Source organism: Melozone crissalis, unplaced genomic scaffold, assembly GCF_028551555.1.
Source record: "Melozone crissalis strain CALT ecotype California unplaced genomic scaffold, PUWL_Pcris_2 ptg000019l_1, whole genome shotgun sequence".
Lineage (NCBI taxonomy): Eukaryota > Metazoa > Chordata > Aves > Passeriformes > Passerellidae > Melozone > Melozone crissalis.
Window position 1 is genome coordinate 14019859 of NW_026535797.1, and position 13230 is coordinate 14033088.

General features: G+C 41.1%; 1 protein-coding gene across 2 annotated transcripts in view; it reads right to left on the reverse strand.

Annotated features, from left to right (window-relative positions):
* Positions 1 to 13230, reverse strand: part of ARMH3 (armadillo like helical domain containing 3) — a 121685-nt gene that overhangs the window by 100600 nt on the left and 7855 nt on the right. For both annotated transcript variants that reach the window (XM_054277134.1, XM_054277135.1), the window contains exons 5-13: positions 11521 to 11628; positions 10577 to 10669; positions 9631 to 9705; positions 8894 to 8980; positions 5586 to 5642; positions 4549 to 4592; positions 2944 to 3004; positions 1944 to 1990; positions 1202 to 1277 (exon numbers count right to left, since the gene is read on the reverse strand). In XM_054277134.1, the coding sequence (XP_054133109.1) occupies positions 1202 to 1277; positions 1944 to 1990; positions 2944 to 3004; positions 4549 to 4592; positions 5586 to 5642; positions 8894 to 8980; positions 9631 to 9705; positions 10577 to 10669; positions 11521 to 11628 (648 nt within the window). The remainder of the gene's footprint in view (positions 1 to 1201; positions 1278 to 1943; positions 1991 to 2943; positions 3005 to 4548; positions 4593 to 5585; positions 5643 to 8893; positions 8981 to 9630; positions 9706 to 10576; positions 10670 to 11520; positions 11629 to 13230) is intronic.

Here is a 13230-nt window from a genome sequence, read left to right on the forward strand (position 1 = left end):
GCTTTTAAGAGCTGATCTCTAGCTGATCTTTTTCTGCTCTGCTCTTGTCCTGCCAAATGCCTCTCTTCCCTCAGGAGTATCTTGCCCACAGAAGGGCCTGAGTTGGTATTACACAGAACTGAAAGAGCAGAAATCTCTGAGAAATGGTAGGAATGAATAACCTGGGAAAAGACAAGCAGGGAACTTCAGCAAATTAACCACCCATGAAACAGAAGCTTTCTTCAGAGGCTGTAGATCTGCTTATCAGCCCTCTTCCATCACCACTACTGCCAGGAGTCCCCAAAGGTCTCCTCTATCATGCCAAGTGTCGAGCCTGAGATCTATGGCTGCACTCTGAGGACCTGAGCAAACTGGGGAAAGGTGTTCATTGCTTTGTTGATGCTGTTCCTCTCACAGATTACAAGCAGTACCTACAGACCAAAATTAAAAGCCTGAACCTGAAGGTCCATCAGGCTACCCTTTCAGCACAATCACTGCATCAGACAGGCTCATTATCTGCCTCCCAGCAGCAACCACCTCTCCAACCTCTCACAGCGTTAGAAAAGCATCCAGAGACTTGTGATCAGAGCAGCCTCTCAGAAGGCTGCTTCTCCATCATAAAAAGCCCAAGGACAAATGCCATGCTCCAACAACTGGTTCCCATGCCAAAGGGGCTGGGCTCTTCAAGGAAGTCTGAACACAAAAGAGTATTTGAAACAACAACTGTCACATGTCAATTGGTCCCTAAGTGAAGAATACCCGCAGAGACAACAACACACAGTCCATGCACACACATACAGGACAATCCATCCAATCTGGGAGCTGAATCAGCCTCTTTCTCTCAACCCTAACTTAACAAAACTGTGATTTGCTCTGAGGGTTACAGCAACTGCTTTGCTCACTCCATCCTGCCCCTAAGTGGATTATCAATAGGGCACAGAAGGCACTCCATGCAGCCCTTCCCATTTAGTGGCAAAAATTAATCATTTCAACATGAACTGTGACCTCAAAACTCTACTCATTTACTGTCAAGGCAGAAAGTATATAATAAAAATTCTTCCCCTGGTCCTGGCCTGCTCCTGCTCTTTCATGCTGATCCTATGACAAGTATATAAAGGGGAAAAAAAACAAAGCAAACTCTTTTCACCAATTCCATTTCTGGCTCTCTGATTTCAAAGACATTCACTACAAAGAAATGGGGAAGCATTCCACTGAAACTCACTTGTGCCAGAACTGTGATGAAATTCCTGTTTAAGTGAACAGCTTCATAGAGGGCCAGAAGGATTGCTTCATTTGTTCTGTGGGAAGGATGCAGACAAAGACACAGTTAGTGATCAGAATACAAGGAGCCAAGTTTTTCAGAAGCATGGCCCATCTGAAAAAACAAGAATTTTTTTCAACTGTGGAAAACTCTGCCTCTGCAGTCCAGTTGTTCTTCCAATTATTAGTAGCACTAATAATAGTACTAGTAGTAGCAACCCATAAAAGTAGCTATTTTTAGAGCACAACTACAATTTTTGTTGCCTTCCCACTGAAGATGTCCATAGTTGCTCAGTGTTTTCCATTTGAAGTCCTCTCCTTTAAGAGCATAGGGTTCTAAAGACATTAAAATCCCTCATATTTATCACTTGCCCCCTTAATTTAGAAAACTTTGGTGAGGGCCAGAGTGCACGAACTTTTGTTTCTCATGTGCCACCTCTGAGACACCTATTACATGTCATAAATACCTCATAAAAAACACTGGAGTTTTTTTTATAGACTTCATTACAAGCAATTCAGCTGTGTCTCCTCCTGCTGTACCCTTCTCACAGAAGGGCAAATCCACAGTTTGCAGGGTGTGGTACCATTTCAGTGACAGGAGAACCTGCTCCTCTAGTTTGCTTTGTGACATTAAATAGCTCTTTGAGAGGACAGAGAGCAGCAACCACTCCACTGTGTAAATAAAATAACATCTGTGCACTTACTGGACAGAGATCTTCTCATCAGCATCTGCTATGAACATGCTGCCCACCTATGGAAAGAGAGAGCATTGCACAGCAGGAATTTGGGAAAGCTATTAGACAACAACAGACAACACATGGATGAAAATACATTTTATTTTGCTGTACTGTTACTGACCAATGCCTCACCTGTCAAATCACAAAAAAGGACAAAAAAAACCAACTGGATCTTGAACCCCAGCCTGGATTAGTTTGCCATTTTTAAGAGGACAACAGAGATCATTTCCTACCTGCTTGCCCCAGGGTGGATGCAGTTTTACCCAAGTCACTCCTGACAGAGAGTTGTCTACACTGAACTACCCTCACCTACAGGAAATTTTTCTGTCTGTTAAATCTCAGAATACTATGACATCTCTGACTAAAGCAAAGCTAAACTGAACAAGGGGAACAGTGGATACTCTTTACAAGGAAGAAATTCACAACTGCTTTTGAAGAGTACCCTTTCAAAAATGCAGACAGTGCCCACTGCAGAACCCAAGCTCTACTCCATGGCTAAAGTGCATCCATGCTTGAAAACAAAACAGTAAAGAAACAGAACCTCAAAGACTAGTGACATTCCAGACTATGTGCCACTATGTTTTAGGCCACGTCACCAGAGTAGCAAGTAGTTTTTAAAAATGCATAGCTGTTTAAAAGGATTAAGAAGTTAAAAAAATTTAAATTTAAAGTTTAAAATAAGGTGATTTTTAAAATAATGTCACCTAGAGTGAAAAAGATGCAAGAAAAGAAATTTCAGCTATCAACACAAGAGTAGAGATCAGAGAGTCCTTTGAAAGAGCTTTCCCAGCCAAACAACACATTCCTCAGAACACAACCACTTTAGTTGTATTTAGTTTTGATTTGTTCAATCCATCTCTATCTACAGAACTCACATTCCAAACTCAAACTTTTTAGAAACACTCTCCTGCTGAACTTGCATGAATGCACCTTTGTAAGAATGGAAAAACATTGTTTCCTTGCTTACCATGTTAGTTAGGGCTGAGAAGAAACCAGTCTGATGCTCCTCTTCTTTATCTTTGTACTGCCTGAACAAAAAGGTATAAGGATGACATTTCAGGGTTAGAAATGGAACCAGGGTAACTTCCCCTAAATCTCCACATGTTAGTTTTATCTGACAAGAATATAGGATGGAGCAAAGTTCAACATTCAACAGCCTTTTTCAAGAACTCACAAAATAAGAGACAAAGGGTATTAAAATATTTGTAAATTGTGTAGAGTTGAAGTGAGGCTGCAGAAACATGTGAAACTTGAACAACCCTTGTGCTGTTACAGAGGACAAAAGCAGTTTGGGCTAACTCTGAAAGAAAGGGATCAAGTGACTTCAGAAATTTTGTCCTGCACTGGACAAACAGTAATAAGCCACATGGGCACACAGTGTCAGTAACCACAGAACAGTTTCACTTCATCCACTACAGAAAAAAATCAGAGAATCAGAGTTGGTCACTCTACTGAGTGCAGAAATGGCCAGCATGGTCCACATGGACCTTTATGGTTCATGCCTGATCCCATTTTCCTGGAGCAAGTGCAGAGGTTGGAACTAGAGCAAGTGAAGTCAACAAACAGGCTGGGTACCTCAGATTTAAGCTACACTGCATCATCTGGCACTCAAAGGGACTAGCAAAGCTCCCACAGCCATTTATTTTGTCTGTCACACAGGAATCTGATCACACACATGTAATATGCCAAGAAACCAACTCTAAATTCCTGGGAAAAGGGGAAGGAATGAGCTAAGCAAAACAGGCCATGATCTGAGACAATTTTTGTCAGAATGAAGGAAACTGGGTAGGTGAAGTTTTTTTCCGCTTTAGTCTAATAATTTACTTTGTTAAATACATCTACATAATTTGCTGATTTTGCAAGTCAGCTGCATAACTATCACAGCAGGCTTTCAAAGGAATTAAAACATTTATCTGGATATTTTGAGAATCCTACTGCACAAAAAAATTCTTGAGTTTCCTAGGTGAAATTGCTGTAAGTTTCCAAATTTTTCTAAAGCACTTTCCTCTTAGAAAAGCTTGTTTTATGCTGCTATTTATGAAGTAGAGGCTAAGAATATGCTACCCTTTCTGCTGACTTTCTAGCTCTTTTCTTCAGCAGGAGTTACCGCTTTCCACCATTTGAAAGAGTTTACATCTCCTAATCATCTCTGATCTGGCATGTGGACAGCCCTGGATACATTTGTTTGTTTGTTGTAGATAGTTTTTTGGCTAAATCAATTTTTCAACAGAGAAGTTGTCAGCAAATTATCTTTTCACTTGTAATTAGGATTTTACACAAAGTTCATACAGAGGTAAAACCCATGACAGTAAAAACAGACAATGGATATCTTTCCCTACAGCAAGATCTCTCCTGAAGCACATCAGCCCAGCTGGTGCAGATGCACTGAGAATTGCAACGACTGCATCAACTGAATCAAAGTACCTCAAAAAATAAGATTATTCCCTGCCTCTCCAGGTGCATCAAGGCTGTCAGGTGATAAACAAGTGCTTTAAGACAAAAAGAAAATAAAGTTTGTGAAAATGTACAGTAACTATCATGCATTGAAAAACAAGACCCAATTTGGTTTTACCTGTTATATTCCGATAAAGCCTGGGCAATTACAAGTCCCATTCCCTGAAAAAAACACATTTAAAAAAAACTACACATTAAAATCTCAAGGGAGAAAAAAACCACACTCTGAATACACATTGCAATGCTGCCCTCCCCAAGATAACCTAGCAGGCTATTCAGAATTTCCCTTGAAGCTGTTTGAACTATTAAGATGTGCTATGATACAACAACATTATAACACAAAAACCCAGACAACCAAATTGAAAGTTATTTACTAATTACTAAGCTAAACAGAAAGCATCTCTTCTTCTTGGACCTCCAGACAGAGCTCTCACTCAAAAAGTCTCAGTAAAGCATCAAGAAATTTAGAAAGAAGTTGGTATCAGAGGAAGGACATCCAAAAATTCAAAACAAAGAGTCATAGACATGAATAACCTTTGATTTCTTGCAAACAGCCTCCACTATTACACAACTACTAACAGTTCTCACCCTTTATTTAGCATGGAGCATGCTTTCTACTTCATGCCTAAAGAGCAGCTTCCATGTCCAGAACTCACATAACTCAGTCTGCTGTCAATTTTAATCCAGGCCTGGATATAAAACTCAGACTGTAGCTACAACCCAAAATATACTGCAGGACTCTTGACTCAGTTACAAGCTTCCACTGAGTTACAAGAAATTACTTGTGGAATGATAAAATCAAGTGACACAGCACTGGAAATGAGATTCCCTTTGGCATAAATCATCCTGTGCCTCTTTGGCACATGACAGCAAACAGTGTACAGATAGTTCATGAATGCATAATAGATCAACTTTAGCATGTTCCTTGCTATCTGTTTTTTAATCACCATGTAACTGGTGATCAAACTGTCCAAACCATGAGCTGCCTAACCTATTGCAAGAGCACAGGGCTGAACACCCACTGCACTGCTGCTCCTTAGAGCAGCACTGTTCTGAGACCTGATTTTTACCATACACCATGCTGGCATCCATTACCCCACACCTCATGTGAAAGAGCATCTCCAGCAGCACAGAGGAATCAAGCCAAGTACTCACATTGAGTGTGGCCTCATCATCCACAATGGACAGCTTCACAATGTAGGGATTCACTGACTGCTCAAGGTGGGGTGAAAAAGAAGAAAGAAAAATGGTTTTAAGTTCAGCTTTCAGGGAAAAAAAACCACTATTATGTTTCCAAGTTTACACAACCACCTGGGAAGAATCTCTGTCCTGTTCCATAAAACAGAATACACATAAACAAGCAGAGTCACAGCACATGCTAAGACCACTAGCCAGGGACATGTTCCCCTTATTGGCTCAGCCAGGCAGTCTCCTGATTTTATTGGGAAGAGGAGGGAGTTTCTGTCCCTTCACCAGCTCCTCTGTCAGTCTGGAAAGTGGAGCAGCCATCCTGCAAGCCTGTTATCTGTGACACACACACAGTTTTGCAGCAGGAACAGGCAGTGAGGCTGGACGCAGCATTAGTGCTCTGCTATCTCCCCTCTGCAGCACCCTGCAAAGATTGCTTAAAGAGCACCCAGGAAGGCAGGACAACATTCTGGACTCATCTGCTGCTGAGCTAGAGAGCAACACTTTGTTTGCACCACTAGGAGCTGGATGTCTCTAGAGAATATAAATGCCTTGAATTTAGCTGAAGAAAACACACAGGTTTCATCTATAAAGACAAATGCTAATAATTTGGGAAGCATTTCAGATTAGCAATGCACATTTTTCATGGGTTTTGTGTGTCAGTGTAAAACTAAAAAAAGTTGATTTTGAATCACGACACAAAATAAAAGTCTCATCTGCAGGCAGGTCATTTTGCAGGGAATTGGAGCTTGAATAATTACTTTTTTGTTAAAGAATTTTTTTTTTTTAATCATTTGAGTAATGCAAGATCTTTGGGAAAAAAAAGGAAAAACACATGAACTTTCTGATGTTCCAAAGCTGTGTCTTTCAGACCTGTAGTTGTCTATACCAAGGAGAGTTAAGTGCACAAAACTGGACACGAAGAGTTGCTGGATACACTATATGCTGCCAGACAAGCACACAAAGGGAAAACCCCACATTTTAACTATTTTCTTTCAGCTCTAACAAAAGCTACAATTCTAGCAGGTTGAACATGATGCAAACAAACTTCTGCCTACATGTTATCAATGAATGTGTATTCAAAAGTCACTACTTGATTTTATGTTTTAACTTGCTATCCTATCTTATCAGCCATCCCTTAAAACACTGGGAAAGTCATCAAATAATTTTTTTTTTCTCACTGCATTTTCCTTCTCACAATATCAATGTAAAAGTATTTTCTCTAAAATCAGGACTAGTATTAAAAAAAAAGAAAAAAAGAAAATATAGCTGATGGCTTGCATAAGTATATAGTTGGAACAACTTCTGAAAACTATTAGGATTTCAATCAGGGGCATCCCTTTAAAGGTTCCAAGTAGAGAAATGTAAATTCCTAGAACAGAAGTCAATAAGCAAGCCAATATCTCATCAACATGGGTAATGACAACACGGAGAGATACTCTCCAAGGAACTTGAGAGATTACAAAATTCACATCCCAAAACTACAAAAGAACATCCTAATGTAAAACACACTGATATTTATGCTAAAAACAGACACAAAATCATAATCAGCTAATGAATTTTGAGCCTTATTAGATTTTCTTAAACAACTGGAAACACAACTTAACCAATGGAGTTCAGACCAAAAGAGAACCTCTCAGCTGCACCACAGTTAACTCAAAAGAGAACTCCAAAGCACCTGAGGCATGAAGGTGTGCTACAGTTGACTGACAACCACCATACTGACCCTAAGGGCCAAAGAACAGCAAGTGAAAGCAGCTACTCAAGGACAAAGATGATGGCTGCATTACTGGAGGCTTGGCCTGTAGCACTGCTACCAAGGGCAGTGCTGGGCAGCTGTCACATAAAACCCTCCTGGGAGTCACTTTCAGCCTTGCCAGAGGAGCTGCTTGAGCTGAAGTTCCCCTTGCTACACATCTGCTTCAGCTGGATTGTATGGATTGCACTTTTCAAACATCAGCACAACTTCCTTCAGAGTGCCCAGCTCCAAGATGTCTCAGAGTGTGCTCCAAAGCACTTGACCCCAGCTCAATACTCCCCAGAAAGCCAAGGACAAGCCTCCTGCACTCACAGCATTCTACCTGACTAAGGCCATCAACTGCAGTCCCAGGGATCCCTGCCCCAGGGGTGGCACTGCACAGCTCCCCAGCATTTGTCTGAATGCTGCAATGAGACCTCTGGTCTTCCCAGTCCACCCTCATAAGTAACCCCACTTACAGATAATTCCCAACAGTTTTCCCTCATAGCCATATACTGAAATCAGGTTCCATGCTCCTGTTCCATGCTACCACAGCACAGAATGCTGAAGAGAATCTGCAATTCATTATTCTGACATCATTGACAGGAATGAGAAACTGACAGGCATTACTTTGACACCAAGTGTCATTCCTGTCCTTGCATATTCTCTAGGTCTATTCATAATTCAGAACAAGATCTATTATAAAACCAGGTAGGTTTTGAAGCCTGCTCCCTCCTAGTAATTCTGTTGAAGGGCAAGTTATTCCAGAACTTTCCTATTTGCTGCCTAATGAAGCATATTAAGATATTCCTATTTATGAAGAAAAAAAAAAAACCTGATCATTAAAGCATCATGCTTCATACAAAGAAAAGCCAACATTAGGTGTTGTTCTGACATCTGAAATGTTTTTTTTCAAGCTGATGAATAACAGGAAAAAAATGGGAATATACCATAAACATAAAAAGCATGATGAATAAAGTTCCTCAAAGAGGAATCCATCAAAAAGAGAGAGAGAGACTTCTCTTGGAACTGCTACCTGTGATGCTTCAGTTCATTCTTTGGTCACAGCTTCACCATCTCTTCTGGGGATCTGTGCTCTTTCAGTCAGCTAGTCAGGTCCTGAATCACAAATTCAGTCTGAAGCCCAGGATGACTGACAGCTCATTTTACTTTGGAGATTATGTATAACCACACACTCACACACACACAGAGGCAGACGTGTGGTTTGGCACAACAGCAACTCTTCCAAAGGGACCTTCCTCAGACTATTTCCACAAAGGAAATGCAAATTCCCTAGGTAGTTCCTTTCATGCTGGCACAGAGGAGCTGTAGGAGTATCACACACATTTGATTGTACACACACATCAGAGACAGACACAGGGACATAACAGGGCTGCCTTGCAAAGCTTCTCCTGCTCCACTCTGATGCCCTGATGCTACAGTGTGCTCTGCTAAAAACTGCACTGTGTGCTGCCTTCATAATCCAGAGGCCACTCTAAATCAATAAAGCAGAGAGAAGTGATGTTTCTACACCTACCTCATACTTTCTGTAGTTGACCAGCAAGGCCAGAAGGACAACAGCATCATACCCATGCTCCCTGCGACTGAGAGGGCTGGACAGGATCTGGAACAAACAACCACACTGCTCTGTCAGGCCTCCTGCAGGAAGCTTGAAGTGACTCAGAGCACAGCCATGAAATGTATGTGCAAGAGCAAATTATGTCCTATCTGAAAGAGGATATTTGGGTGAAGGCAGTGTCAGTGCCTCAAGGAAGTTCTGCACACAGAGAAGCTCATTTATCACAGACAGGATGCACACAGGCTTTCAGGGCATAAAGAGCACACATATTTCACAACAGCATTGTATAGTATCTCATCATAAACTGTGCAAGTGTTCTGGGTTTCTCCAAGGCTCAGTTCCACTGAAAAAAGTATAATTTATCCAAGAGCAGAAAAAAATATACCCACACTACCTTTTAAAAAACAGTTTCTCCAGTAAAGAAATTCTGTGTGAAATTAGCCCAGAAATCTGTTCAGAACCTAACTGTGCAGAAATGTCTCAAGTGAAAATACTTTAAATAGTCAGTAGTGACTAAAAACAGCAGACTAGAGTAAAGGGGAGAGAACATTACAAAATATATGTATGACTGAGCTATGAATGGATGCAGCAACTGCACCAGTGAACTACATTGCACTGAAAATGCTGAAAGGCAAACACATTACTGAAAGTTCTCACTATGGAAGAGCCTCCACAGTAGAAGGAAGAACCCTTACCTGTAAAATGGCTTCAAATATGCTGTTAATCATCACATACTCCAGGATGGTGTTCTGGCTAATGTTATCTGTCACCTGAGTACAAACACAAGTTTTAAAAGCTCATCCACAACTTCCACCAATGCTGTAGCTGCCTCTGGCACACATTGGGAACCAGAGAGTTCTGCTTCCAGATGGACACATTTATCCAGAATCTCACACTTAGCAAGTCAAGGTGTGACTAGCAATAGAGCTAGACATGAAGTAAAAGAAATCTGTCCTGCCTGCCAGCCCTCTCTCTGCCAAGAAGCACCACCCACAGACTAAGAGCTCCCCCACTCCTCCACACGTTGGCATTTTACACAGCTGCATGAATGACAACAGCCATCAGCTGCTGCAGGCTCCACACAGGAGGCAGAGAATGAAAAACAGGGCACGTATTCTGCACTGAGAAGCTTCCCATCATGAAGAGGGCAATGAAAAGCTCCACCACTCTCACCTATCTCTTATCACAGTCAAAATAGTTCGCAGCTGACCATCTCCAAAAGCTGATGAGTGGCAATTTATTACAACTTCCTCATTCTTCACATCCTCACCACTCTGGTTTTCCACACCTTCTGTCTTGCCTCAACCCTTCTCCCTTCCTTTCCATTCATCTGAAACGTCTTAAGTATTTTTTCCTTTAAAAAACCCACACCTGTGAATCCAACTGATACTTCCTCCTGCCTCTCCCCTTCAGCCCCAGCTGGCACCTATCTAACAGGATGAAAAGTGTCTGCTAGTCTGCACTGGCATCATGGTTGGAGCCATCACGCACATTCTGGACTGACACTGGCTCTCATTCACCATTTCTTTCTCCTTCTTAAGCTTCACACTGCAGCATTCTGCTCAAGTTTTGAAACAGCTCCATCCCTCAGATGTGGCCCATATAAGCCCTTAAGTTATTATACAGCTGTTAATTACTTACTGTCACCAAGCAGAGAAGTAGCTTCAGACACAAGCTTTTGAGGCTTTCAGAACCTTCTGCACAGAGGAGGGAGTCCAAGCTCTCCATCAGATTCTAAAGAACAACAGTCACATTATTTAAAAGTAGTATTTTAAATTACTTGAAATGTTTTTTATATAAAACCTTCTGGAAGATTCAAGCAGCAGAGCACCAATATAAAGCCATGTTATTCCAGAATCAATAACTGAGCCATTACTACTGCTATCCAGACCATATTCTTACTATTGCTTCTCAACACTATTTGTGTTAACTACAGCTTAATGACTACTGGTAGAACATCATTATCCTTTTCCATGAGTTTTCTCTAGATGCAGCAGCACAGCTCCAATTTACAATACATACATAAGTTATGATTAAAAATCAGATAGGCAAACTACTACTTAATGTTTTCCCCAAATATATTACAGTTTGTATAGAGAAGAAAAATTGCTACTCTTGTAGAGAGATGAAATATACAACAAGAATTCAGCTTTATCACTGGTTACTTTGTCATTTCCCAAACTCAACATCTTTACAGTGAAGAGCATCAAGTAGGTTTAAAACAGTACATGTGCTGATGGAGTGATGAGAACACAGGGTATGACTCTCAGATAAAGAAAAAGATGCGAGGTTCAATATTAGGTGATTGTGACAGCCTTTTCTGGCTTTAAGGTTTCTCAACAACAGTGACTACACAGTGTGGAACTAAAGAAAAAGAACATGCTCTGTTATATTACTAACCAATCCAGGGACCCCAAATGTCTGTGCTACTGGCAGGTACAGAACTTCAGGACAGCTACTTTCAGTAAGTGGCTCCAATATTTCCCCCAAAAGCTGCTGCCTGGTAGACACACCCATGTACATTCACTGCCCTTGCAACAACACAGCTGCTGTGCAAACTGCTTCTCTGTACTGCCAGGGCTCACCTTCATACACAGCTCTGCCTTGTCAAAACCCACAAGCATGTTGATGATGTCAAACCCAGAAGTGGATTTGTTCTTCTGATGGACACCCCGGATCAATGCACACAAAGTCTGCAAAGGGAAAAAACAGAAGGCGAGATGTAAAGCAACACCTCCAACTCAACAGCAAAACCCACTGCATGATCCCCTCCTAGCACTGGCAGATACCGAAATTAATATCACCAGCCTGGAGGCCACACATTTTGTCTAACCTCTCCTCCAGCTCTGGCATTTCTAAAAATGTACCTTGGATGCTGAAAATTCGTAAAAATTGGAGAAGAATAGATTTGTCCGTATTTTTCTTGTTTGAGCACAAATTTCTGTTTGGTTACCACATTGCTATACCAAGTTGGACCAATAAACTGTGTCTTTGTCAACAAGAAGAACCAATGTTCCCACAAAAAAAAAAAAAGGTTCCAAGTCTATTAGGCAGCTTAATTACTGCTTCATTCCAAGTTCTTGAAGATACACAGGTATCAGCACACTATCAGCAGACTCTCTGGAAAATTTATAGGCAGCAAATTACTTATTTCTCCTAAAAGACAAAAATGTCTGAGGTGACTTTTGTCATCAGGCACCTCTCAGGCCTGTGAAGAGGGGAATGAGCAGGAATACAACGACTGCACTTTTAGAATCCAGCTTAAATTCACCAGTGAGAGAAAATTAGTTTCACATGTAAAGCTGGAGACAGACCTGATGGAGTTAGCAGACCTCTAGAACCACACAAAAGCAAAAAGGTAAGGTAGACATTCTTTTTTTGGTTACTGTCAGAAACAGATACTGGGCTAAACAAACCTTTGGTCACCATGCTGATTCCCAAAAAAAAGGATTGCTTAAGTAAGTTTTGGCTTCAGGATCACTTTCCACATTAACATAGTCTGATTCAGGGAACACTCTCCCAGTTTGAGCTCAGGATGTGTTACCTGGCTCCTATTTACATGCACACAGCAGGATTCTTGTGACCTGCCCTAAGTTCTTCCAAGAGTATGGATAGAAGTTTAAGAATTTGGGGTTGGTCTAAGCTGTCTAAAAATAACAATAAAGCAATGCAAGATTGTACAGAGATGTAATATTCTGTTTTAAACCAATTTTTCCCAGATCACTGCTGGTCCAAAGTCTCCTACAGATGACTTCTTCAGACCTGAATTTCCTATCCTGTACTCCTAAAGCTGAAATGCATTCTGCATACTCCTAAAACAAATGCATCCACCAAACTGTGAGAATCAGCTTGTGAACTATTAACATCAAATATCAAAACTGAGGAGGGGAGTCTCCCACAAGATATGGAGCAGCAGAGCTTTGGTAAGGAACAACCTGCACAAAAATGGCTATGAATTCTGAGTGATAATTCTTCACAGCTTCCAATTAGGAAGTGTCCAGCTGAGGCAATTTCCTGCGTAAATTTCACACTAACTTCTTCCAGAGCTTTATTTCTTTTTTGACCCAAATGGAAATTGAAAAAGGCAGCTGAAATAAGGGAGAAGAGGTGAAAGTAAAACACAACTACAGAGCCTAAGTACTTTTGAGACACCAAACCAACAGCCTGCAATGTGAACAAGCTCCTTTGATTCTTCACTGCCATCCACTTCATCCTCCATCACCAGATCCTCATGAATTCTGAAAGCATCTATTGCTGTGCCAAGAACAGAGACTATGAATGTCTGGAACCTCCAC